The following is a 27276-nucleotide window of genomic DNA, read 5'->3' as shown; positions in this document are numbered from 1 at the left end:
TAGTTTGAGTGAAAGGACGGTAAGTTGTAGTAGTAGTTGTAACAGCAGTAGAAGCAGTGATAGCTGTAATAGTAGTAGCGTGCAAATATAAGCTTTTTGGTCAATTTTTCATCTCGCTTATCATTTTCTGAAGTTTCAAATTAATATGCTCAGTCATTCCTGGGTTACTCCCCTTTGACAACCCATATGCAGATAACATGTTTTGCTTTAGTTCAACACTCCCCTTAGCAATGCCTTAAAGACTCACCTTAATTTAATGCCCTTCATATTTTAGGAAAGTAGAAGTCAAACATAAACATCTTTTCTCAATAATACATACTATATATGAACAATGAAAAAACTGCCTAACTTAAAGCCCTTGCCCTAAGGCACCTGGTGAGGGGTTGACTTTCCCCTACGCATAATTACTGAAACTTTCAACAGTGCTAAAACAATCGATGTCTCAAACTTTATTTGAATGTTTGTTTTGAGAAATGTTGGGCTTGGGGTGGGGACTGATTGCTCTCAAATCACTTTGACTCTTAAATAGGACACCATAATTTCACATTTCAAATCAAATAAGCCCCATCTGAAGTTTATTCGACCAACCATTCCATTAAAACCTTAAATGACCCCAGGATATAACTTACAGCCTTTGCTCCAGGGCTTTGGTGGGAGTGTCAACCCCTAAGGCATTGGCATTTCTTTTTTAGACTATTTTGAACAGAATGGCTATCTCACAATTGTAATCAGATGCGTTTGGTGGAAATTAGGGTAGTCGGGGAGGAGAGGAGTTTAGTTGATCATTTTTGATTCTAAAAAAGGAAACTCGCATTTCCAAGTTTCAACCAAGTTAACCACCACTCAAATCTATACTACCATCTCTTCCATAAAAACCTTAAACGCCCCTTGGGCATAACTGAAATCCTTGCCCCCAAGCTCTGGCAGTTCGTATCAACCTTAAAAGTCTTTTTATATGATATTTTGACTACTTTGAATATAAAGGCTATCTCAAAATTTCTATTTGATACATTTTGTGAAAATATGACGTATGAGGGGATAGCTGCCGTCTGATCACTTTGACTCTTAGGAATGGCACTAGAACTTCTGATTACTAATCCAAAAAGCTCCTTCCGAAGTATATACGACTACCTTTTCAAAAAAAATTTATATACCCCCAGGATATAACGTACATCCCTTGCCCTGAGAGCTGTGGAGGGGATTTTCATGCTCAAAGACATGATTTCGAGACTTTTCAACTAGGTTGAACAAAATGACTATCTTAAAACTTTGATTCGATGTATTTCGGTTAATGATGAGCTTGGTGGGGGTTATTTGCCCTTCGATCACTTTCAACTATTAAAAAGGGCACTAGCCCTCTCAATTTCTAATTGAATGAGTCCTTTTTGAAGTTTATACGACATCTCCTTCAAAACAAAGTGCCCTGGTAAAAAAAAAGATACATAAAGATAATAATAACAATAATACAATGTTCTAGCATTGTTTTTTTAGTTAGGCAGTGTCTATGCGCTGCCTCTGATAATAGCTAATACATCCCTAATCCAGCCTGGACAGAAATTAAACCTGAAATAATCTGGATCCAAAGATGGCCCTTATTCTATTAATGTGGAAAATACTGAGTCCTAAAATGCCCCTATTCAAGGAAATAATAAATGTTGGTTATTTTCTCTGACAATAAGATTAATTTCATTGTCCATGGTCATTGCCCATCAGTCCATGGAATAAAAATCTTATTCCCATTTGCTGTTTGGGTTTTTTTCCTTAGGCTGGATTTCAATTTTGTTTTTCAAGATCTGTGTTCGGCTCTTCACTTTTCTTTTTTTACCACGAGAACATAAAAATTGAGAAATAAAATCAAAAGTAGTTTCTTTTGATTTCCTAGGAGATAACCAGCTTTTTTTAAGGTTTAAAAATTTTATTAGAAAGTAGATAGAGACTTGGAAATACGAAGATCTCACTAAGTCAGGCTTGAAGTGTGTCTTTGGTCACTAGCTTTTTCAAACCTCATAATGAGGCTTTTTCATTACCTCGAGAAACACCAATAAAGGACAAATCAAATGCATAGTGGATTCAACTACTTAAAATTTTCTAATATGGACTTCAAACTTATGGGTTTTAAAAGTCTAGAATAAAACAATCATACCTTCTTCCACCACCGCTGTGAACTTTTCGGTGATCAGTTGAGTGGCAGTTATCATCACAGCTGTCGTCACTGTCATGACCATCATGACTACGACCTCCATAGCCCTTATGGTCACCACAACTTATTCTTCGACCACCACCTTCTCTGTCAGAGCCACCACAGCCATTACTAAACAAAAAGAATATTCATAAGGGTAAATCTAAAGCTGTTTGTATTTACAAATACGACCAATAGTTTTATTATAACATTACTGTTATTCAAGCTATAGAAAAATCGGCGTTATATTTTCACACATATATTCGGTCTCCAACTTTATAAGATCTGAATTTTACCTTAGGAAAAAAGGATCTCGAGTCTAAAAAAGTGTGTTTATGAGACAGACCTCAATATAGTTTGCATTCAATGATATAGTCACTCGCCTTTAAGATTTGAAGTCTGTATATAATGCCAAGAAATTCTCTAGTAGAATGTATGCCAGACAATAGAAGCTCTTTAAGACTGCAGCTCAAAACTTTTCGAAGGATAAATTTAATACCGACTAAGTGTATCTAGCTTCAACAATAATATAACAATTAATAATTTATTATAATATATATTATAATATAATATTATATATTATATTATATTATTTTATTATATTATATTTTATAATATATATTATAATATTTATAATATAACAATTAATAATATAACAATATAATAATTTAACAATAATAGCTTTTTCAAGCTGTTGGATCAAAGGCACTAACAAGATATTAAGCCAATACAACGATCGTAAGAAAGGCCACCTGACAGTTATTTATCAGCGGAGGCTATTAGAGCCAAAACAGTCTTTGATCAGCATATTTGTATAATTTAGCCTAAGCAAATATATGCTAATTACCCATTACTTTCTATGTTTGATACCTATTTTAACAAGAGCTAAGAGCTCATATAGCACTTTTGACGAGGCCAGAAGAGCCAAGAGCCAAGAGCTCATATGGTATGAGCTCTAGCAAAATTTAAGAATAAGTAGATTGATTTAAAATGAAAATCAGAGGCTTAATGGTGGTCGGGATTTAAATAAGGGCTCTGAGTCGCGGTGTCCTTCTAAGTATCAAAACTCATTAAGATCCGATCACCCACTCGTAAGTTATAAATACCTCAATTTTTCTAATTTTTCCTTTCCCTTCAGCCCTCCAGATCGTTGAATCGGGGAAACTATTGTATCAAGTCAAATTGCGCAACTCCCTGACACGCCTACCAATTTTCATCGTCCTAGCACGTCCAGAAGCACCAAACTCGCCCCAAGCACTGAACCCCACCCTCTAACTCCCCCAAAGAGAGCGGATCCAGTAAAGTTACGTCATTACGTATCTACGACATTTGATTATTCTACCCACCAAGTTTCTTCCTGATCTCACCACTCTAAGCATTTTCAAAGATTTCCGGTTTCCCCCTCAAACCCCCCTCCCCCAATATCAACAGATGTGGTCAGGATTGGAGATAAGAGCTCTGAGACATGTGTTCCTTCTAAATATCAAATTTTATTAAGATCCGGTCACCTGTTCTTAAGTTAAAAATCCCTCAATTTATCTAATTTTTAAAAATTAACAACCCCCCCTGCTCCACCAAAGAGAAGAGATCCATTCCAATTATGTCAAGCACGTATCTATAATTCGTGCTTATTCTTCCCATCAAGTTTCATCCCAGTTCCTCCACTCTAAGCGTTTCTAAGATTTCTGTTTCCCTCCTCCAGCCCACTGTCTCCGGATCCGATTCGAATTGAAAATAGAGCATCTGAGACATAAGATTCTTCTATATATCAAGTTCCACTAAGATCTAATCACTCATTCATAAGATAAAGATACCTCAATTTTCACGTTTTCCAAGAATTCTGGCTTCCCCTTCCAACTCCCCCCACTGTTACCGGATCTGATTGGGATTTAAAATAAAGAGCTCTTAAGCACAAGACCCTTCTAAATATCAAATTTCATTAAGATCTGACCACCCGTTCGTAAGTTAAAAATATCTCACTTTTTTTTAATTTTACCAAATTACTCCCCCCTCCCAACTCCACCTAAGAGAGCAGATACGGTCTGATTATGTCAGTCACATATCTTGGACATGTTTTTATACTTCCCACCAAGTTTCATCCTGATCTCTCCGATTTAAGTGTTTTCCAAGATTTCTGCCCCCCCCCCAACTCCTCCCCCTCCAACTAACGCTGTATCCGGTCGGGATTCAAAGTAAGAGATCTGAGTTACGATGTCCTTCTAAATTCAAAATTTCATTAATATCCGATGACTCATTCGTAAGTTAAAAATACATCATTTTTTCTAATTTTTCAGAATTAACCCTCCCCTCCCAACTCCCCCAAATAGACCAGATCCGTTCTGGTTATGTCAATCACGTATCTAGGACTTCTGCATATTTTTCTTATCAAGTTTCATCCAGATCCCATCACCCTAAGCGTTTTCAAAGATTTTAGGTTCCCCCACCCCCCTGCTCCTCCAGTGTTAGCAGATCCGGTCAGGATTTAAAATAATAGCTCTGAGACATGATATCTTTCAAAATATCAAATTTCATAAGATCCGATCTCCCGTTCGTAAGTTAAAAATACCTCATTTTTTCTATTTTTCTGATTTAACCACCACCCCCCCCCCCCTAGATGGTCAAATAGGGGAAATGGCAATTTCTAATTTAATTTGGCCTGGTTCCTGATATGCCTGCCAAATTTAACCGTCCTTGCTTACCTGGAAGTGCCTAAACTAGCAAAACCGGGACCGACAGACCGGCCGACAAAATTTGCGATTTATATGTAAACTTGGTAGATACCAAGTGTCATAAAAAGACTTCTTGAAGACTGAATGAATACAAACAACAAAAAAAGAGACTAACACGCATCCCTATCGATAGTGCAATATTTGTAATAATGTATTCGATACAGGAGAAATAAAAGTTCACAGAATAAATAATTAAATTATGAAAAAGTTCTATAAGTGGCTTGGCCTATGCTCGTTATTTTATTAAGAAGATAAAGAATCATTTTAAGAGTCTAAATGTTTGCTGATTATCTCAAGACGAAGGGTGCAATAGTGAATTTTTTTCAATATGACAGGAAACTCTTAAATTCAGTAAAAATATATTAAGGATCTGAAATATTTCAACAGTTCAAAAAACAAACAAGAGGCTAGTTTACAAGACTGAAAATGTAAAATATCTCTTCCCAATTATTAAGGATAGTGCTATCTATTCAAGCTACATAAAGCATAAATAATATCTATCCTACATCTGCAGGGTAATTCATCAAGGGGGGGTCACACAACAAATTACTTTTAAAGCTGTCCACAACAACTGAAAAGATACTGCCTTTAAGGTGATTTTTACTATTTTGCAACATGACCTGCTAGAATATTATAATGAACTCCCCTTTTCTAAGCTTCAACGAGAAAAAAATTTACCCTATTCAATCTAAAAATCAAAATTAGCAATTTTAACACTGAAAGATTCATTGAATTTTAAATATCTCAATCTTTTTTAAATTTGGGAGATGTGGAATGTTTTTTATGGTTTAAAAAGTAGTTTTTTAGTTTTTATCGTTAACTAGGTTCTGTGAACCAAGTAAAGACGGTAAGACCACCCAATCAGTTTTAAATAGTTTGGGAGGGTAAACTAAAGAGATTTATAAAGGACAAAATTGGGTGATCTTTAAGATATCAAATCCTCTCAATAAGCTGACCCTTACAAATCTTCTCCAGGGCAAAATGATTCTGTCATTTCGAAAGAACCTAAAGTTTACATGCTTTGTGGAATTAGTAAAATCAGTGAAATTAAAACAAAATCCATATTAAAACTGAGTATGCAATAAAAGAAAACAAATAAGAAGCACGCAAATATTTATTTATTTAGGTTATAAAAAAAGGAATTATTGATTAACAACTATTTGATATTAGGGCTAAAGCATGGAATTATCTTTCACAAAACAAATGTTAAATTTTACATTAGAATAATGACAACCGTTCAAAATATAACTGAAATGTTCATACCTGAAGGCATAGCTACCACCACGGCCTCGCCTTCCACTAGGTCTTTGACGAGATACCTCAACCTTGATCCTTGATCCAAAATATTCTTCCCCGTTCATGTTTGAGACGGCATCTTTGGCATCATCTTCATCTTCATATTCAACAAAGGCAAAACCACTGCGGTTTGGAGCAACCCATACATCCTTCAAAGCCCCAAATATACTAAATTCATATTCCAGTTCTTCACAACTGACATCTTCTAAGATATTGCCAATGTATAGTCTTGTGAATTGAGGCTGACTATATCAAAAGTCAGAAATTAAATTTTAATAAAAAAATTTAAAAATGCAAAGTTTACAGATGTGTAGTTGAGACATGGAATTATGTAACAGCTACTTCCCTTCGTCTTAACCGAGTGGATTGGTGTGCTGGATTTAGGATTCTTTGTCCACGAGGGCGGGGGTTTGAATCTTAGTGTACCCAATTATTTGGTTTGGGACGGAGGTCACTGGTGTGACTCTGTGAGCTCAGCCAGAGTCGACCCAGCCCTAAATGGGTAACTGGAGAAATCTGGGCAAGGTAAACAGGAAGGGTGTGCGAAAGCACAAGATGGTTGGCCCCCAACCCCCCATGGCACTTCCTGGTTGAAGGAACAAAAAACAGAGATCAGCATTACCAATAGGAATTGTAAAGTCTATTGCCGTATTATTTACCTTTATTTTACTTCCCTGACATAAAAGAGGAAGTTTGGTGAGGGCAAATATGCCCTGATTGAAAATAAGCGGCTCTTTTTGCTTCTTCATCATTGAGCTTCTTTTCATCGATAACTTGAATTTGGATTGTTTTGATATAGTAAGTACTAATGCTGTTTTTAATAGTCAAAAGTGGTTGGAGGTCAGCTAACCCTTCTCTCACGCCCCCATTTCCCAAACACATCCAATCTAATATCGTTTCTTAGTTCGTATCCGTTCATTATTTGGTGACATAGTCTTTTTCATGGAAAAAATAATATTTTATATCTTTTCAGTTTTTTTCTCTAAGAATCCATAATATGGCCTGCTATTTGTATGTTGGAGAAACTTTTTCAACCATTTTTAATCTTAACACAAACAGTATCTTTTAATTAAATTATATAGCTTCTGATGTGTTGACCAGAAAAATTAAACATAATATCATTCCCAAAAGATATTATCTAGGGTCTTTGACAACCTGGATACACTTACGTTCTTTTTATATATTCAAATTGTAAGAGTAGAAGTAATAACAGTAGTATGGCCAGAAGTTCAACTTAAGAATTTTGATTGGATGTGTTTTGGGGAACGGTAGGATTGTGGGGGAAGCTACTTTTCCTCCTATTACTTTTGACTCTTAAAAGGGGCACTAGATCTTCCGACTTCTGCTAGCTTAAGCCCCTGCTGATGCTCAGTTTATACGACCATTCGTTCCATAAGAGCTTTATATGCCTGGGATATAACTTACAACCCTCGCACCTGGGTTTTGGACGGTTGTGTCCACCTTGAAGCCATTGTTTTATACTCTTTGGACTAATGTGAACAAAATAGCTATCTCACAATTTTGATTGGATGCGTTTCAGAAAAAAACAGGTTGTCAGAGAGGGTGGGGGGGGCAGTTGTTCTACATCAATTTTGACTCTTAAAAGGGAACTAGAACTATACATTTACAATCAAATAAGCTTCCTCTAAAGTTCAAGCAACGGCACCTTACGAAAAAAGCTTAAATGCCTGCGGGGCATAACTTACAACCCTAGCCCCCAGACTCTGGGGGGTTGTGCCAACCCGAAGGGCCTTGCTATTTAAAAACTTTAAGGAATATATATATATATATATATATATATATATATATATATATATATATATATATATATATATATATATATATATCAGTGTAGGTCACTATAATAGCTATAATATATAATTATTAATAATTAATCTTATTTTAGAACAAAATTATTTTGTCTTGTGTTTCTTAAGCAAAAATATCTGTTTTCCGTTTACTTTCCCGTTGAAGACTAAAAAGCCATTCTAATCCTTACAACCTTACAATCCTTACAAAATAGATTTAGGGAAAGGAAGAATATCTTTTGTGAGGATTTTCCAACTGCTTTCTTCTTTTTTTCGCCGTAGCTCAACTGAGCAGTAATGATTCTCTTCAAGGCTGTTTAGAGCTAAGGAGATCGGTTCTAGGGAAACCCTTCACTTTCTAGGTTTTTCTCTTTGAAGAGAAAGTTCGGAGTGCAACCTTTTTCACATCGTCTTTCCTGTTGCACAGAAAGTCCTCAACCACCTCTTTTCCTATTGTGGCTAAGCAAATAATATCAGAAGCAAGCTTCTCATCGTCCACAACTTCTGACATCATAGTAACCACTAGGTTGAAGTCCACTCTGCTTAATGGATTGCCACATGTAGTAAAAATGTCTCAAACTCTATCTCGCGAAAGTTGTATTCGCATCGCCACCGACTGATTGTCTTCGTGATGTTTTAATTTCTCTGTGGATACGTTGACTACTTGCAGGAAACCATTGCTGATGGCAGTGGAAATCGGTAAGGTAAGAATCCAAATTTTCAGTCTGTCTCTCATCCATTTGTTCTCCTATTATTCCGGCCGTCGTCTTTGCATCCTTGTTCACTGTACATTCCAGTATCTGATCGGACCAGGTGGCCGTGACCCTGGTGTGCGTTCTCTTCACTGCGAAGTATCCTTTCAAGAACTTCCTGTGTACATCAGGAAAGGTTTGTGGTAAACTTCGCATGTCTGATATGTACTGTATGAGACATCTTGTGTACTGAGGATGGTCAGCCTTCGCCAAGTATGGCAACATCCGAGCAGTTGCTGTTAAATGAAACTCCCAGTCAAAGTCTCGTTCAGCATGAATGCATTGCATCGCTATTTCAAGTATTTCAAAGAACTCACGCCAGAAAGCAAACGCGGGTGACGCATTTCGCAGGGTGTCGAAGGCATTCATTATGGGAGCCAAAGTGATTAAGGTATCGTTTGCCTCCTCAAGTGCAGTTCGCGCGTTAGCACCGTTTGCCAATGAAGTCCTGAATAATTCAATGGTACTATCCAGCGGGTCCAGACAGGATAAGTCTTCTTGTGCTTCAGAGTAATACTCTTCCAAGGACTCCCATTAGAGGGCTAGCAAGACATCGTACAGTATGCAGTAGGTATTGATAGCTTGGTAGTGGCCTTTCCGTTGAAATACCTTTTCGCAAGTACCGGGAAGCAGCAGCTTTGCCTGCACTATAATCTCTTTGAGTCCAGAGCTGTCCATTATCTTACCAACTGCCTTGAAATAGTTAAGCAGGAGGTGGAAGCCTTCCATCCGTAGGATTACGTTTTTGAAGTCATCCGGGTATTTAGTTTTCACTCCCTGTGCTAGCTGATAAATGAAGAGATCTCGCGTGACCACCGTATTGTCACTTCCGACAGCTTTACTTATAATTACTTTCATTAAGTCTCTTACTTCTGCGAGAAAAATTTTACACTCCTTTTGCCAGCCAACTTTGCAACACCAAAAGTGCTTTTAAAAATTTTATTTCTTTCAATTTTTTTTTATCTTCCAAATTTATGTCATATTCTTCATGATTATCCATAAGCAAATCAGTATGTGCGTCAGAATCACATGTTGAATCAACCTGAAGTAACTATTTTTTTTATCTTGGCCTACCTAACTCACTTTTCTTTTTCATCTTCTGCTTATCTATTTCTTCTGCTTAGCTTATCAAGCAACTTCCCGCTAGGTAGCAGGCTACTAAACAAAATTCTTATTATCGGGTACACTCGCTAAAATAGTTGCAAACCCCCCAGATGCAATAATTTAGACTTTTTTCTTAGCTCAATGTGTTGGGTAACAAGGGCTTTCTTTTTTAATATAAAAAAATGCTTTATCTTGAAAAAATTTTGAGTCTTTAGCTTTTCTGTTAGAAATTTGTTGACAAAAATCTGATTTTTTGAAAAACTGCAGTAAAATGTTTTCCGTTTACTTTCCCGTTGAAGACTAAAAAGCCATTCTAATCCTTACAACCTGCTACATTAAATGACAAAATACATTTGAAATGTTTTATCTTTCTTAAGTTTAATATATAAAAAGTATAAAAACTCATTTTTCTAATTTTTTAGAAATAATCCTCCCCCCAAACTCCCCAAAAGAGAGCAGATCCATTCTGGTTATGCCAATCCCTTATCTAGGACTTGTGCTTATTTTTCCCACCGGGTTTCATCCCGATCCCTCCACTCTAAGCATTTTCCCAAGATTTTAGGTTCTGCCCCTCCCCAACTTCTTCTTCACCGGATCCGGTCAGGATTTAAAATAACAGCTCTGAGACATGATATCCTTCCAAACATCAAATTTCATTAGGATCGGATCACTCCTTCGTAAGTTAAAAATACCTCATTTTTCAGAATTACCCCCCCCCCCCAACTCCCCCAAAGAGAATCCGTTCCGGTTATGTCAATCACGTATCTAGGACTTGTGCTACTTTTTCCCACCAAGTTTCATCCCAATCCTTCCACTCTAAGCGTTTTCCAAGTTGTTATGTTCCCCTCCCTCTTTTCCCCCCAATATCACCAGATCCAGTCAGAATTTAAAATTAGAGCTCTGAGACATGATATCCTACCAAACTTCAAATTTCATTAAGATCCGATCACTCCTTCGTAAGTTAAAAATACCTCATTTTTTTCTAATTTTTCAGAATTAACCCTTCCCCCCACTCCCCCAAACAGAGCAGATCCGTTCCGATTATGTCAAGAACATATCTAGGACTTCTGTTTATTTCTCCCACCAAGTTTCATCCCGATCCCTCCACTCTAAGTGTTTACCAAGATTTTAGGTTTCCCTCCCCCCTTTCCAACTCCCCCCAAAGTCACCGGATCTGGTAAGGATCTAAAATAGGAGCTCTGAGAGATGATATCCTTCCAAACATCAAATTTCATTAAGATACCATCACCCGTTCGTAAGTTAAAAATAGTTCATTTTTTCTATTTTTCCGAATTAACCAGCCCCACACTCCCCCCAGATGATCAAATCGGGAAAACGGCTATTTTTAATTTAATCTGATCCGGTTCCTGATACGCCTGCCAAATTTCATCGTCCTAGCTTACCTGGAAGGGCCTAAAGTGGCAAAACCGGGACAGACCGATAGACAGACAGACAGACCGACAGAATTTGCGATCGCTATATGTTACTTGGTTGAAACCAAGTGTCATAATAAAAAAATATGAGGTGTGGGGGATATCCACCCTCCGATCACTCTCAGTCTATGAATGATCCCACTCCGAAGTTTATACGATCACCCTTTCTATATAAACCTTATATACCTCCAGGACACAACTTAAAACACTTGTTTAAAAAAAAAAATTTTTAAGGAATCATTGATTAACAACTATTTGATATTAGGACTATAGCATGGACTTAACTTTCACAAAACAAAGGTTAAATGTTACATTAGAATAGTAACAACCATTCAAAATATAACTGAAATGTTCATACCTGAAGGCATAGCTACCACCACGGCCTCGCCTTCCACTAGGTCTTTGACGAGATACCTCAACCTTGATCCTTGATCCAAAATATTCTTTCCCATCCATGTATGAGATGGCATCTTGGGCATCATCTTCGTCTTCATATTCAACAAAAGCAAAAAAAGGGTAGTTTTGGGCAACCCATACATCCTTCAAAGCCCCAAATATACTAAATTCATCTTCCAGTTCTTCACAACTGACATATTCTAAGAGATTGCCAATGTATAGTCTTGTGAATTGAGGCTGACTATATCAAAAGTTATAAATTAATTTTAATAAAACAAATTAAAAAATGCAAAGTTTACAAATGTGTAGTTGAGACACGGAATTATATAACAGCTACTTCCTGTCGTCCCAGCCAAGTGGATTGGTGTGCTGGATTTAGCATTCTATGTCCGAGAGGGCGAGGGTTTGAATCCTAGTAAACCCAATTATGTGGTTTGGGACGGAGGTCACTGGTGTGACTCTTTAAGCTCAGCCAGAGTCAACCCATCTCTAAATGGGTACCTGGAGAAATCTCTGCAAGGTAAACAGGAAGGGTGTGCGAAAGCACAAGATGGTTGGCCCCCAACCCCCCATGGTACTTCCTGGTTGAAGGAACAAAAAACAGAGATCAGCATTACCAATAGGAATTGTAAGGTCTATTGCCGTATTCTTTACCTTTATTTTACTTCCCTGACATAAAAGATGAAGTTTGGTGAGGGCAAATATGCCCTGATTGAAAATAAGCGGCTCTTTTTGCTTCTTCATCATTGAGCTTTCTTTCATCGATAACTTGAATTTGGATTATTTTGATATAGTAAGTTCTATATGATTTAATTATGATTTTTTACTTTAATTACTTGTTAATGCTTTCATCTGTAACCTTTTGTGTCGAGTCCTGTACGACTTATATGGGTAGAACCAAATAAATATAATCAATATTTAATTTACTTCTTACTTCTGCAGCTAGTTGTCTCCTGTCCACATGTTGTAGTAGGTTAGTTGTCTCCTTCTAGTTGTTTACATACAGGGTTTATCAGAAGCAGCTTAATAGCGCTACCTAAGCAAAGCGCGATGTGGGCATAATGATATGATGTGATATAGATTTATTGTCTGCCAAAACTGTACAAATACAATAAGGGGCAGAGCACGAAAAAAAAGGTAGCAAATTACAGTTTAACACAAAAATATACAACAGATTAAATAATTCAAAATTCAACTATTAAATAAGGAAAGAAAAAGGCAGCAAAAGACAGTTTAACTCAAATATATACAACAGATTTGATACACATAACATTCAAGTATTAAAAATAAATTCTAATTTAAAACGTACTCTGAAAAGTCACCCAAGGGTGATCTAGAGTCTGGAAATTATTCTAAAAATTTATTACTCTCATAGGGACAGCAACATCTGGATGTATCAGACCAAATCTCTTAATCAAATACTGGTTGGTGGTCTACGGTGGTAGCCCAAGAAAATACTTGAGCATACTTAAAATAAATCATATGCAGCTTTTTCTTATCTGTCTGAGTTAAACATTTCCAAAGCGGAGATATGCATACAAAATGTGGCCGAAGAAATAGATTATGCAACCGGGCAAGAATATGACGATTAAATCTTCTTATTTGGGACAAGCCTTCCATATGCACTACGAACTTTCCTAAGGGTGTCATCAATAGCAAGTTCACGCGTAACCATGAGCGATGTACCAATTCAGACTCCAAGGTATGTAATAGCTTGAACCGGTCTGACCTCAGTACCTTTCAGAATGACAGATAAAACATCGGTTGGCAAATTATAGATAAAAAACAACAGTTCCGTTTCCGTTGGGTTAAGCGAATGGCCGATACGAGAATATTCTTCCGTTAAAGCACTGAAACAACTTTTTATTCATTGTAGGTTCATACTAATATTTAAAATTTCATCTGCGTAGCTAATGAGCGACAAATCAATCCCATAAAGAGTGCATGTTGTCGGGGCTTTGTATTGTGCTTCAATAACAGAGTTATTGAACAAAAAAATAGGGCTTAAATAGTAAGTTCAACCCTTCAAAAATTATTAGCAAAGAAGATGCAGGAAGTTTCCTCCTGTATTATGATTATTATATATATATTTTTTTTTTTTACACCAGGACACTTCGTATCGAAGGAGTTGCCATAGAAATTACAGAGATAACTCACTCGATTGGATATTGAAAGGACTAGTGCCCGTTCTAATAAATAGTCAAAAGTGATTGGAGGGCAACTAACCCTCCTCCCACGTCCCCATTTCCCAAACACCACTAATCAAATCTCGTTTTTAAATTCGTATCCGTTCGTTTTTTAGTGACATAGTCTTTTTCATGGAAAAAAATAATATTTTATATCTTTTCAGTTTATTTTCTCTAAGAATTCGTAATATGGCCTGCTATTTGTAAGTTGAAGAAACTTTTTCAACAATTTTTAATTTTAACAAAAACGGTATCTTTTAATTTAATTTTATATTTCTGAAGTTTTGGTCAGAAAAATTAAACATAATATCATTCCCAAGAGATGCTATCTAGGCTCTTGGACAACCTGGATACACTTACGTTCTTTTTCTATATTTAAATTGTTTGAGCACTATCGCCAGAAGTTTCAACTTAAGAATTTGGATTGGATGTCTTTTGGCAAACGGTAGGATTGTGGGGGAGGCTGCTTGTCCTCCTTTCACATTTCTCTTAAAAGGGGCACTAAATCTTCCGACTTCCGATAGAATAAGCCCCTGCTGATCCGCAGTTTATATGACCATCCGTTCCATAAGAACCTTATATGCCTGGGGCATAACTTACAACTCTTGCACCTGGGCTTTGGAGGGTTGTGTCCACCTTGAAGCCATTGATTTATGCTCTTTGGACTAATATGAACAAAATGGCTATCTCAAAATTTTGATCGGATGCATTTTAGAAAAAACAGGTTGTCAGAGAGGGGGGGAGTTGCCCTACATCAGTTTTGACTCTTAAAAGGGAACTAGAACTATACATTTACAATCAAATAAGCTCCTCTAAAGTTCAAGCAACCACACCTTGCATAAAAAGCTTAAATGCCTCCGGGGCACAACTTACAACCCTAGCCCCCAGACTCTTGGGGGGGGGGTGTCAACCCCAAAGGCCTTTCTATTTAATCTTTGGACTGCTTTTGAACAAATGGCTATCTCAGAATTCCAGTAATATAGCACATAAAAAATATATAAATTTCTTATTATAATAGCTTAATAGCTATAATATATAATTATTAGTTATCAATCTTATTTCAGAACAAAATTCTCTTGTCTTGTGTTTCTTAAGCAAAAATATCTGTTTTGCGCTCACTTTCCCGTTGATCATTCAAAAGCCATTCTAATCCTTACATCCTGCGACATTAAATGACAAAATACGTTTGAAATGTTTTATCTTTCTTAACTTCAATAAATAAAAAGTATAAAAAACTTTAAGAAATATTTATCAGTATATATCAGTTTAGTATAAGTATACTAAATTGACAATCCAAAGCCATTTTTTTTCAGTAAAGTGCAAATTATATTCTGGTCATGAGAAGGTATGGGGTTTGTCAAAGACACAGTTCCAGACCTGTCACAAAATTTTGACTGGATGTGTATTGGGATTTGATGGGGATGGAGGGGGGCTTGTTGCCTTTCAATGACTTTGGAATAATATAAAGGGCACTATTCCTATTAATTTCCAATCAAATGAGCCTTGTCAAAGTTTCTACGACAAAAATAGCCTTCTCAAAATTTCTATCAGATACATTTCCAGAAATAAAAAGTATGGGGGAGAGATATACACCCTTCGATCGCTCTCGATCTTAAAAAGGTCAATAGAACTTCGGATTACCAATCCAATGAGCCCCCTCCAAAGTTTCTACGATCACCCTTTCTGTATAAATCTGATATGCCAACAGGGCAAAATTTACAACCCTTTTCCTGAGGGCTGGGGGGGGTATCATCCTCAAAAACATAATTTCTTGATCTCAAAATTTTGAGGTCAAAATTATCTCAAAATTTTGATTGTATGTGTTTGAGAAAATGGTGGGCGTGAGAGGGGGTTAACCACTCTGGACTATTAAAGATGACACTAGCCCTTTCAATATTCAATCGAATATTGAATATTTACTTTTGAAGTTTCTTCGACAGCAAATGGCCATCTCAAAATTTTTATCAGATACTTTTCGGGAAAATACGAGGTGTGGGGGGTAAAGTAAGTAAAAGTAAGTAAGACGGCACTAGACCCTTAAGGTCCAAACCGGTGGTGCTGATCTCAGTTTCATGGCCCTTCAGCCAGGAAGTGCAATGGGGGGTTAGGGGCCAGCCATCCTGTGCTTCCGCACACCCTTCCTGCTTACCTTCCCCAGATTTCTCCAGGTACCCATTTAGAGCTGGGTCGACTATGGTTGAGCTTACAGTGCCACGCCACTGACCCCCGTCCCAAACTAAATAACTGGTCACAACTGGGATTGAACCCGTACCCCTTGGACACAGAATTCTTACGCCAGTGCGCCAACCACTCAGCCAGGATGGCACCACCCTTTGACCACTCTGAATCTCCAAAATGACACGAGAACTTTGGATTTACAATCTAATGAGCCCACTCCGAAGTTTATACAATCACCTTTTCTATATAAGTCTTATATACCTCCAGCGCACAACTTACAACACTTGTCTTGAGGGCTGTAGGGGGGGGGGGGGTAGTCACTATCAATTACATAATTTCTGTACTTTTCAACTACGTTGAGCAAAATGGCATTTAAAAGTCTGGAATAAAAATATCATACCTTCTACCACCACTGCTGTGACCTTTTCGGGGATGAGATGAGTGGTAGTTATCATCACAGCTGTCGTAACTGTCATGACCTCGACCTTCATAGCCGTCACGGCTACCACGACTTATTCTTCGGCCATCACCTTCTCTGTCATAACTGCTACGACCATTACTAAGCAAAAGAATGTTCATAAAGATAAGTCCAAAACTTTTAATATTTATCAAAACGACCCATAGTATATTACAACATTACTTTTATTGAAGCTTTAGAAACAATCGGCGATATATTTTCACACATATATTGTGTCTCAAATTCCGTAATATCTGATATTTACCTGTGATGTTTACCTTTAAGATGTGTTTTATTTTACCTTTAAGATGTGAAGTCAGTGGGTAATGCCGAGGAATCCTCTAGTAGAATGTATGCCAGACCATGGAAGTTCTTAAGACTGCAGCTCCAGACTTTTCCAATGATAAAACTAGTACCGAATAGCAGTAACAAGCTCGAACAATATGTTTTCATGGAGTTGCATATAAGGCACTAAGAAGACATTAAGCCAATACAACGATCGTAAGAAAGGCCACCTGACAGGTATTTAGCAGCGGAGGCTATTAGAGCCAAAACATTTTTTTATCAGCATATTTGTATAATTTACCCAAAGCAAATATATGCTAATTACCCATTACTTTCTATGTATGATACATATTTAAAAATACTTTTTGAAGTCTGAATGGATACAAACAATAAGAAAAAAGACTGACACACATCCTTATCCATAGTGCAATATTTGTAACAAAGAACTCGATACAGTAATAGTAAAAGATGACAGAATAAATGATTAAATAATGAAAAAGTTCTAACAGTGGCTGGAACTATACTCGTTATTTGCTTAAGGGGATAAAGAATCATTTTAAGAGTCTCAATCTCAGCTGACCATCTTCAAGACGAAGGGTGTAATAGTGAATTTTTCTCAGCATCAGAGGAAACTAATAAAAATAGTTCAATAAAAATAGATAAGGGATCTGAAATATTTAAACAGTTAAAAAAGCTTACAAGAAGCTAGGTTGGAAGACAGAAAATGCACAATATCTCTTCCCAATTATTAAGGATAGTGCTATCAATTCAAGCTACATTAAGCATAAATAATATCCATCCTACATCTGCAGGGTAATTCATCAAGGGGGATCACACAACAAATTACTTTTAAAGCTGTCCACAACAACTGAAAAGATACTTCCTTTAAGGTGATTTGTAGTATTTTGGAAGATGACCTGCTAGAATAATATAAAGGACTGTCCTTTTCTAAACTTCAAAGAGACAAAAATTTGCTCTATTCAATCTAAAAGTCAAAATCATCAATTTTAACAATGAAAGATTCATTAAATGTGAATATCTCTATCTTCTTCATATATGGGAGATGTAGAATGTTTTTTATGGTTTAAGAAGGTGTTTTTCAGTTTTTGTCGTTAACTAGTTTCTATCAACCAAGCACTATAAAATACGGTAAGACCACCCAAATCAGTTTTAAGTAGTTTGACCGTGTAAACTAAAAAAGTTTATAAAGGGCAAAATAGCGAAATCTTTAAGATGTCCAATCCTCTTAATAAGTTGACCCTTACAAAACTCCTTCAATGCAAAATGATTCTGTCATTTCGACAAAAAAAGTTTACATGCTTTGTCGAATTTGTAAAATCAAAAACGAATTTTATATGACAACTAAGTATGTAATAAAAGAAAACAAATACAAAGTACACAAGTATTTCATTAAGTTTTAAAAAATAGAAATCATTGATTAACAGCTATTTGATATTAAGGCTAAAACATGGATTTAACTTTACATTACAAAGATTAAATGTTACATTAGAATAATAACAACCATTCAAAATATAACTGAAATGTTCATACCTAAGGCCAGAGATACCACCCCGGCCTCGCCTTCCACTCGGTCTTTGACGAGATACCTCAACCTTGATCCTTGATCCAAAATATTCTTTCCCATTCATGTTTGAGACAGCATCGTTGGCATCATCTTCATCTTCGTATTCAACAAAGGCAAAACCACGGGGGTTTTGGGCAACCCATACATCCTTCAAAACCCCAAATTCGCTGAATTCATATTCCAGATCTTCGCGAGAGACACTGTCTAACAGATTCCCAACGAATAGTCTTGACTTCTGCATTGTCTACAAGGAAACTACTAACTCTTTATCTTTAGGCCATTCAATACCTTAAAATTGGTTTTCAAATCTCAGCGTCGACTAACCGTCTTAAAGGCAAAAAGTCCTTTAACGAATTTCCTCATCCCCAAGGGGGATCTCCCAAAGGCATTTTATGAAAATTGATAGATTGAAACGTTTCAAAGGTTCAAAAATCTAGCAAAGGGCTATTTCAAACTAAAGAAAACATAATATCTTACAGATTGTGAAGCAAAACACTGTTCATTCAATGTGCCTACGGTAAAATACTACATCCCTTGGTCCAAAATCGTTTCAATCAAGGCAGTTAGCACAACTGGGAGTTCCCAAAGTTGCCAAATTACTCATATGATACTTAATTTAAGGCTATTTCTTATGTTTTTCAAGCAGGTAACTAGAGTACTTAAGAGTCTGCCCTTTTCTGACTCCAAAAAGAAAACTTTGCTTTGGATAATCTAAAAACGAAATTTATACTTTCAACAGATGTAAACATCGTCAGATCTCAATAGCTTTCAATTAGCAGGTGATTTTTGCCCCCAAAACAGGAGAAGTGAAATATTTGTTTCTAAAATCTCCAGAAATGTGTCAACTTTTGGTTTTCTGCCGTTTATTAAGATCTCATCCAAACTTTACAAGTTATTACAAAACAGCCCAAATAATTCTAAATAATTCACCACATAAACTAAAGAGTTGCAAAGGACGAAATAAGCACCGTTTTTAAATGTACGGTATCCTTCAACGTTATACAAAGATGACAATGTGGAGGAGTGTGTAGTTTAGAAAAGCAGGAGCTGGCTTATCCCCCTACTGTGGAATACCCCCCTTGTTATTCCAAACGAGACAGTCAACCCCTCACTGGCAATTTCTCCCCAAAGACAAGAGCTAAGAGCTCATATGGCACTTGTGACGAGGCAAGAAGAGCTAAGAGCCAAGAGATCATATGGTATGAGCTCTAGCAAAATTATTTGAATCAATATATTGATTTAAAGGAAAATAAGAGGCTTAATGTCGGTCAGTATTAAAAATAAAGCTCTGAGTCAAGATGTCCTCCTAAATATCAAAATTCATTAATATCCGATAACCCACACGTATGTTATAAATACCTATTTTTTCTAATTTTTCCTCTCCCTTTAGCCCCCCAGATGGTCGAATCTGGCAAAACGACTTTATCAAGTCAATTTGTGCAGCTCCCTGAAACGCCTACCAATTTTCATCGTCCTAGCACGTCCAGAAGCATCAAACTCGCCAAATAACGGAACCCCTTCCCCCAACTCCCCCAAAGAGAGCGAATCCAGTACTGTTCCGTCAATCACGTATCAAGAACATTTGTTTATTCTATCCACCAAGCTTCAGCCCGATTCCTCCATTTCAAGTGTTTTCCAAGATTCCCCCCTCCAACTCCACCCAATGTCAAAAGATCTGGTCGGGATTTTAAATAACAGCTCTGAGACATGAATTCCTTCTAAATATCAAAATTCATTAAGATCCGATCACCTATTCGTAAAATAAAAATACCCCAATTTTCACATTTTCCAAGAATTCTGGTTTTCCCCTCCAACTCCCCCCAATGTCACAGGATCTGGTCTGAATTTAAAATAAGAGTTTTAAAACGCAAGACCCTTCCAAATGTCAAATTTCAATAAGATCTGGTCACCCTTACGTAAGTTACAAATACCTCAATTTTAAAAATCACACCCCCCAATCACCAATCACCAAGGAGAGCATATCCGGTCCGATTATGTCAGTCACGTGTCTTAGACAGGTTTTTATTCCTCCCGTCCAGTTCCATCTTGATCTCACCGCTTTAAGTATTTTCTAAGATTTCCGGTTCCCCTCAACTCCCCCCCCCAATTACGCTAGATCTGGTTGAGATTTAAAATAAAAGATCTGAGTCAGAAGGTCCTTCTAAATATGAAGTTTCATGAAGATCCGATCACTCCTTCGTAAGTTAAAAATACGTCATTTTTTCTAATTTTTCAGAATTAACTCCCTCCCCCCAATAGAGCGGATCTGTTCCAATTATGTTAATCAAATATCTAACACTTCTGCTTATTTTTCCACCAAGTTTCATCCCGATCCCTCCAATCTAAGCGTTTTCCATGATTTTAGGTTCCCTCACCCCAAACTCCGACCAATGTCACCAGATCTGGTCGGGACTTAAAAAAAAGAGCTTTGAGACACGATATCCTTCTAAATATCCAATTTCATTGAGATCCGATTACCCGTTCTTAAGTTATAAATACCTCATATTCTTTAGTTCTTCAGAATTACCCCCACCCCAACTACCCCAAAGAGAGCGGATCCGTTTCGATTATGTTAATCATGTATCTAGGACTTGTGCTTGTTTTTCCCACCAAGTTTTATCCCGATCCCTCCACTCTACGTGTTTTCCAAGTTTTAGGTTTCCCCCTCCCAACTTCCCCCCCATGTCACCAGATCCGGTCGGTACTTAAAATAAGAGCTCTGAGACACGATATCCTTCTAAATATCAAATCTCATTGAGATCCGATAACCCGTTCGTAAGTAAAAATACCTCATTTTTTTGAATTTTCAGAATTAACCCCCCCCCCCAACTGCCCCAAAGAGATCTTATCCGTTCCGGTTATGACAATAATGTATCTAGGACTTGTGCTTATTTTTCCCACCAAGTTTCATCCCGATCCCTCCACTCTATGTGTTTTCCAAGTTTTAGGTTTCTCCCTCCCAACTCTCCCCCAATGTCACCAGATCTGTTTGGGATTTAAAATAAGAGCTCTGAGACATCGATATCCTTCTAAATATTAAATTTCATTGAGATCCGATCACCAGTTCGAAAGTTAAAAATACCTCATTTTTTCTAATTTTTCAGAATTAACACCCCCCCCCCCTCCCAACTACCCCAAAGAGAGCGGATCCGTTCCGGTTATGTCAATCATGTATCTAGGACTTGTGCTTATTTTTTCCACCAAGTTTCATCCCGATCCCTGCACTCTAAGTGTTTTCCATGTTTTAGGTTTCCTTCTCCCAACTCCCCCCTCCGATGTCACCAGATCTGGTCAGGATTTATAATAAGAGCTCTGAGACACGATATCCTTCTAAATATCAAACTTCATTGAGATCCGATCACCCGTTCGTAAGTAAAAAATACCTCATTTTTTTTTTATTTTTCAGAAGTAACCCCCCCTCCCAACTACCCCAAAGAGATCGGATCCGTTCCAGTTATGTCAATCATGTATCTAGGACTTTTGCTTATTTTTCCCACCTAGTTTCATCCCGATTCCTCCACTCTAAGTGTTTTCCAAGTTTTAGGTTTCTTCCCTGGATAATTCCCACCCATATTCTCCCTGGATAATTACAGTGGTCCATAGAAGAGAAGTTGAAAGTTATTTATTGCTGTTGAAAATTGGCTGTTATTTTCTCACTTTTTCAGTTGTCAATTTGCGAGTCACTACTGCTGTGGTCTGTTATGATCTGCGATGAGTTATATAATTTGCTGCGGTGAAATATAACAAGTAGTACTAGTATTAAGCCATGAAAAAATGATATACGTGAAATTTCACAAGGATGAAGATAAATTTGAGCTATCAAATAGTAGAAGAATTGTATTCTTACATTCAAAATCAGACTTACGCTTGACCCAATGTAGAGTTTCTTCTTTCTTTCGATATCCTTTCTTTTTATCCTTTCTTTTGATAAAGATTTTTGAAATGCCTCCAATAAACTACCATGTTATCTGTTCTGGACGAAAAAATCATCAGATAAAGACTTTCATTTTTCAGATAAAAGGCTTATCAGTGGAGGAGGAATTTTTCTTTAATCAGCACTTCTTTCATAGACAGACTGTCAAAAATCTATTTTGTATATAGCTGGAATATACACTAAAACTAGCAATATAAAATAAACTATATTTAGCGACAAACTAGGCAATGTATTTTTGCAATACTATAATAGAAGGAGTTGACCCGGGCTTCCCTTTTTTAAAATTCCCTTGTTTTATCCTTGTATTCTTTGCAATAGCAAAAATTATTGAACTGTTTCTAAATTTTTAATATCATAGAAGTAAACCTAAAGAAAACAAATATTCTTATTGAAAAGTCCATTCTTTGCATCATAGGAGAAAAACTGCAATAAACTTCTTTAAAACTTTTTTTTCAAATTCAGCCAACATTCAAAACAACCTTTCGCGGTACCTATTTTGAGTTTAATTAATACAGTTAATCTAAGTTAATTTAATTAATTTTAGGAGTTACCTCAAACAAATTGTAGTAGTTTTGATTTTCTGAACCGGAAAATTGTTCTACAACATATTGGTCGAGATCGGTCAATATCGGTCGAGACGAAATTGATGGTTTTTCGTCAATTCTTCTAAAATAACGACTTTAAAAAATAACTGTCAATTTTAAAAAGTCATTGATTGGAAAATCTAGTAAATAGATCAAGAGTATGGACCCATTTCTGTGCTTTGAAAATTTCTGAGTCCTCCCCCCATAATCACATAGGCGCAAGATAAAATATACATTTATATACGTTAGACATTATATGAAATAGGATCCACGCAGAGGAAATTCATAATTCCTATACCAAAATGGTAGGGAAAAGTTGTGTCCTAGTATCTCGCATATCCCCCCCACGCGCACCCAGTCAAGTGAATGGTTTTGCATACATCTCTAGAATGTCCTGCATCTGCAATGCTCTTCGACACTGTTGGTCAAACTGAGTCACCTTCTCAGTGCGTCCCCAGGGGATGGATAGGGGAGCGCCCTGCAGATATGTAGGGAACCTCCATAGGAAGTAAGTACCAAGGGGGGCTTGGTCCCTAGGACCCATAATAGAACCTGGGTCACCCGGGGGTTGTAAATACAGGCAGAGGAGGAAGAAGACCCCTTAAATGCACACTCAGCAGGGCCCAAGGCATGTGAACATACACATGCCGTGGGTCCGTGCCCGTAGCCCGCGGCCCGTGAGTTACAAACCTTCTCTCAGCAACAAGTTAAATTGTATGGTGATGCAAAATACCATCGTGGGGGGATGCGACGTGCCCCCTTTGGCGTGGGTGTCGAGAAGTAAACAAGCCGTGGGTGTCGAGAAGTAAACAAGCCGTGGGTGTCGAGAAGTAAGGCGTTCCTGGAAGGTGACATGATTTCAAATATGGCGACTAAGTCGAAAAATTTACAAGCCATATCCTTGGGAAAACAATCTTCAGTCACGGAACAAACAAAATAAAGAGTAACCATGGGTTCTTGGAACGTCAGATCTGTTAAACAAAAATCTACATAAGCTCTCCTTGTCCATGAGATGGATAGGTGCAATTTTGACATACTAACGCGTTTCAGAGATACAAACCTCCGGTTCTGGCTCTACATTAGGTACAGCATCTGTAACGTTACAGCAATTCTCCTCTTTCTACTCTGAAGTAAACAATAACTCGGGACTCCATGGTGGTGGTTTCATCATGAACCAAAGATCCAGAAACACACTTCTTGAGGTAGATCCTGTTTCTCCCCGACTGGCTAGGATTAAATTTAAAAGAAGCCCTGCAAACGTATCCAATCTCTCTGCATACGCCACTACTCCTGCTATTACAGTTATCACTAAGGATGAATTTTAGTGGGAATTACAACAACTTTCTTCTTCAGTCGCTGCACGAGACTACTCGATTATTGGAGGGGACTTAAAACGCGAGATTTAGCCTGTCTGATACCCCCACGCAAGTCTTTGGAATGTTTGGACTAGGGCACAGATGTGAAAATGGGCAAAGGCTGGTAAACTATACTTTTATGAATCATCTTCATGTCAGCAACACAATATTTCAATACAAGCCAAGCCATCTACTGGCCTGGAATTCCAACGAGGGTGTTACTAAGGCTGGATTTTACTTTGGATTTTACCATTCTTATAACGGTGCAGACACAGGCTCAAAATCAGGGTCCGATCACAAGCTTATCGTTGCAAAAATCCTACTTCGTCTTACATCTCGGAGAAGGAATAAACTGAAACCTGAGTAGACTTTGGTAAACTACAAGATAAAGAACTTCGGCAAACTCTAAGCATGGAGCTAACAAACCGTTTTGATGTCCTAAACTTGAATATGGAGGAAAACAACGACCCTGGGAAAAGATGGGAGTTCTTCAAAACAGTTGATAGAGAGACCACCAAAGAGATCCTATGCCAAATGAAGGTGAAACGACAGCATTGGATTACCACCAGAACAATGTCAATAGTCGAAGAGGGACAGAAAAGATAATCGGCCCTAAATATAGAAAAAAAGTTGCAAAGACAGGTCAAGCGATATTTTCGTCTTGGCCCCCCACAAAATGTGGGAAGAGACTGCTTGGTCTTTAGAAGAAGATGCACATGCTCATGACACCAGGTTCTTAACAAACTCTACCAGGTTTTCAAAGAATCGACTGGTAAGAAAACGGCTGTGTCTAAAGTTGTCAGAGACAGATCAGGAAAAGTCATTAGCTGTCAAAATAAGTGTTTGATCAGATGAAAAGATCACCTCCACATACTACTTTTAAAACTAGTAGATAATGAGGCGGAGCGCAAAAAATGTCTTGTACAGCCTCTACCAGGAAGAAACTGGACTGATTTTCACGATTATTTTTCTCCCTTGCCCCCTTGAAGCCGTTAAGGAGGATAATCCAAACAATTTTTACTGCAATGTCAATTAGACTTATCCCCCCGTGATTTTTGCATTCTTTTTTATCAGCTTTTTCGTAAAAAAAGAGAACAACTGACGTCTTCCAGAAACTTTGGGAAAGAGTCGATCCTCCATACTTCCTAAAGGATACCATAAAGCTACTCCGCTGTGGTCTCAGAGCACTGTTTGTATATTTTCAGTGGGATACAATCTTGGCCTTGGGCTTTGTTGTTCTTCAGGGCCTTAATCACTTCATTATTTCGGCTCTCGTTGGGGCAGCCAGCTCGATATTGTAAGATCCTTTTTTAACAAAAAGGGGTAAACAACCAGGAATTAAAGACGGACATTGATTAAGTATGGTAGAATACGCATTACGAGTACGAAAGGGTATATTTCCACTTAAAATATTTTGTCTGGTTTGGAACAAGAATGGATTGACACCGAATCGTAATGACTACGACTGGGCACCATAGCCTCCCTATATAAAAAAAAAACGTCACAAAAATAGTGTTCGAAGAAAGAACGTCACGAAGCAAAACCAGCGTCTCGAAGTTAAAAAGGCGTTTAAGCACAATTTTAAGAACAATTTGTAATTTTTCGGGATTTTTTAGTTTTTGTTAGAATTATTTAAGAATTAATTTTTGTTTTATAAGAAGTATTTTGTATTTTTTATGAAAAATTTGTGATTTCTTAAGTTGTATTTCTTTAGTTAAGAATCTTTTTTAGTCTTGTAACAAGCGTTTTGTTTTTTGTAAGAAAAATTTGTAATATTTAAGGATATATTTTGTTTTATAACAATAGTTTTTCTGTTTTGTATGAAGCGCTTTTTTATAAGACTAATTTGAGTTTTTAAGATGTATCTTCAAGGTTTTTTAACTTCAAAACGTTTCTTTAACTCCAAGATGCTTTTTCTTTCTTCATAACGTTTTTTGTTACATTTTTGTCATTTTGACGTTTTTTCTCTGACATTTTTTTAACTTTAATATGATTTTTTTCGAGACGTTTTTGTTTATGTAGCGTTTTTTCTCTTCGTGATGTTAACTTCGAGACGCTGTTTATTCTTTGTGCCGTTTTTTTCTTTTTCTTTTAACTTAAAGATACTTTTTTTCTTCACGACTCTTTTTTTCGTGATGTTTTTCATGACACCTTTTTAACTTCGAGACGTTTTTTTTACTGGTGATGTTCTTTCTCAGAATGTCAAAGAAGTAAAAAAAAAGATTCCCTTTTGCGTAACCAACACCTGTATCTTGAGGAAAACATTTAGATAAGTAAACAAACATTTCCTATTACATACCAAACACCTGCATCTCTAGGAACCCATTTTCATGAATAAACAAGCAACTCCTATTACGTAATCAAGACCTGCATCTTGAAAAATACACTTTCCATTCCGTGACAAGCACCTGCATTTTGAAGGAAATTAATAGCACCTGCATGTTGAAGAAAATTAGTTGCACCTGCGTCTTAAAGATGTTTAAAAGTGTCGAGACTGGGATTTGAAGGGCGTACTGGCCGCTTAAAAGTATTATGGCCTTACTACTTAGAAAATATGTATTCTCCCTCCCAACATTACTTTTTGACTTTATGCATACCCATATTAAAAGCGATACTTTTCAAAAGGATTTATTATATCACTGCAGAACAATTTTTTTTATGTCCCTCCTAAACCCATTTTTTCAAGTTAGAGCACACATTTTATTCCGTCCAAGCCTCGCTTTTTATCTTTATGCATACCCCAACACAAAGCCGTGCTTTTAAAAAAGCTTTATTATATCACTTCAGAACAAGTTTTTTCCTTAATATTCCAGTAAAAATCGTTTTCAAGTTGGAGAACACATATGTTTCACTATCATCATTACATTTCGACCTTATGCACACCGTAATACCAAAATGTAGTCAATATCTTCATGTTCCGCAGTCCATAGCATAATTAAGTATCATACATTTCCTTTTTTTATTTTTAGTTGGGTTTTTTATTCTATTTTCATTTTTTTTCATTTCTTTCTTTAT

General features: G+C 36.9%; 1 protein-coding gene across 1 annotated transcript in view; it reads right to left on the bottom strand.

The window, feature by feature from the left end:
- The window catches only part of LOC136027938 (uncharacterized), a gene marked incomplete in the record, with an annotated part of 271934 nt that extends 249582 nt beyond the window's left edge, over nucleotides 1-22352 (bottom strand). Inside the window, 6 exon segments of the mRNA XM_065705408.1 lie at nucleotides 2144-2311; nucleotides 6172-6450; nucleotides 11660-11938; nucleotides 16462-16620; nucleotides 18355-18632; nucleotides 22236-22352. Coding sequence (XP_065561480.1) covers nucleotides 2144-2311; nucleotides 6172-6450; nucleotides 11660-11938; nucleotides 16462-16620; nucleotides 18355-18629 — 1160 coding nt within the window.
- Nucleotides 22353-27276: the final 4924 nt, after the last annotated feature.

Source organism: Artemia franciscana, chromosome 6 (assembly GCF_032884065.1).
Source record: "Artemia franciscana chromosome 6, ASM3288406v1, whole genome shotgun sequence".
NCBI lineage: Eukaryota > Metazoa > Arthropoda > Branchiopoda > Anostraca > Artemiidae > Artemia > Artemia franciscana.
Note: the sequence above shows the minus strand (reverse complement) of the source record. Positions and strands in the feature narration are given on the sequence as shown.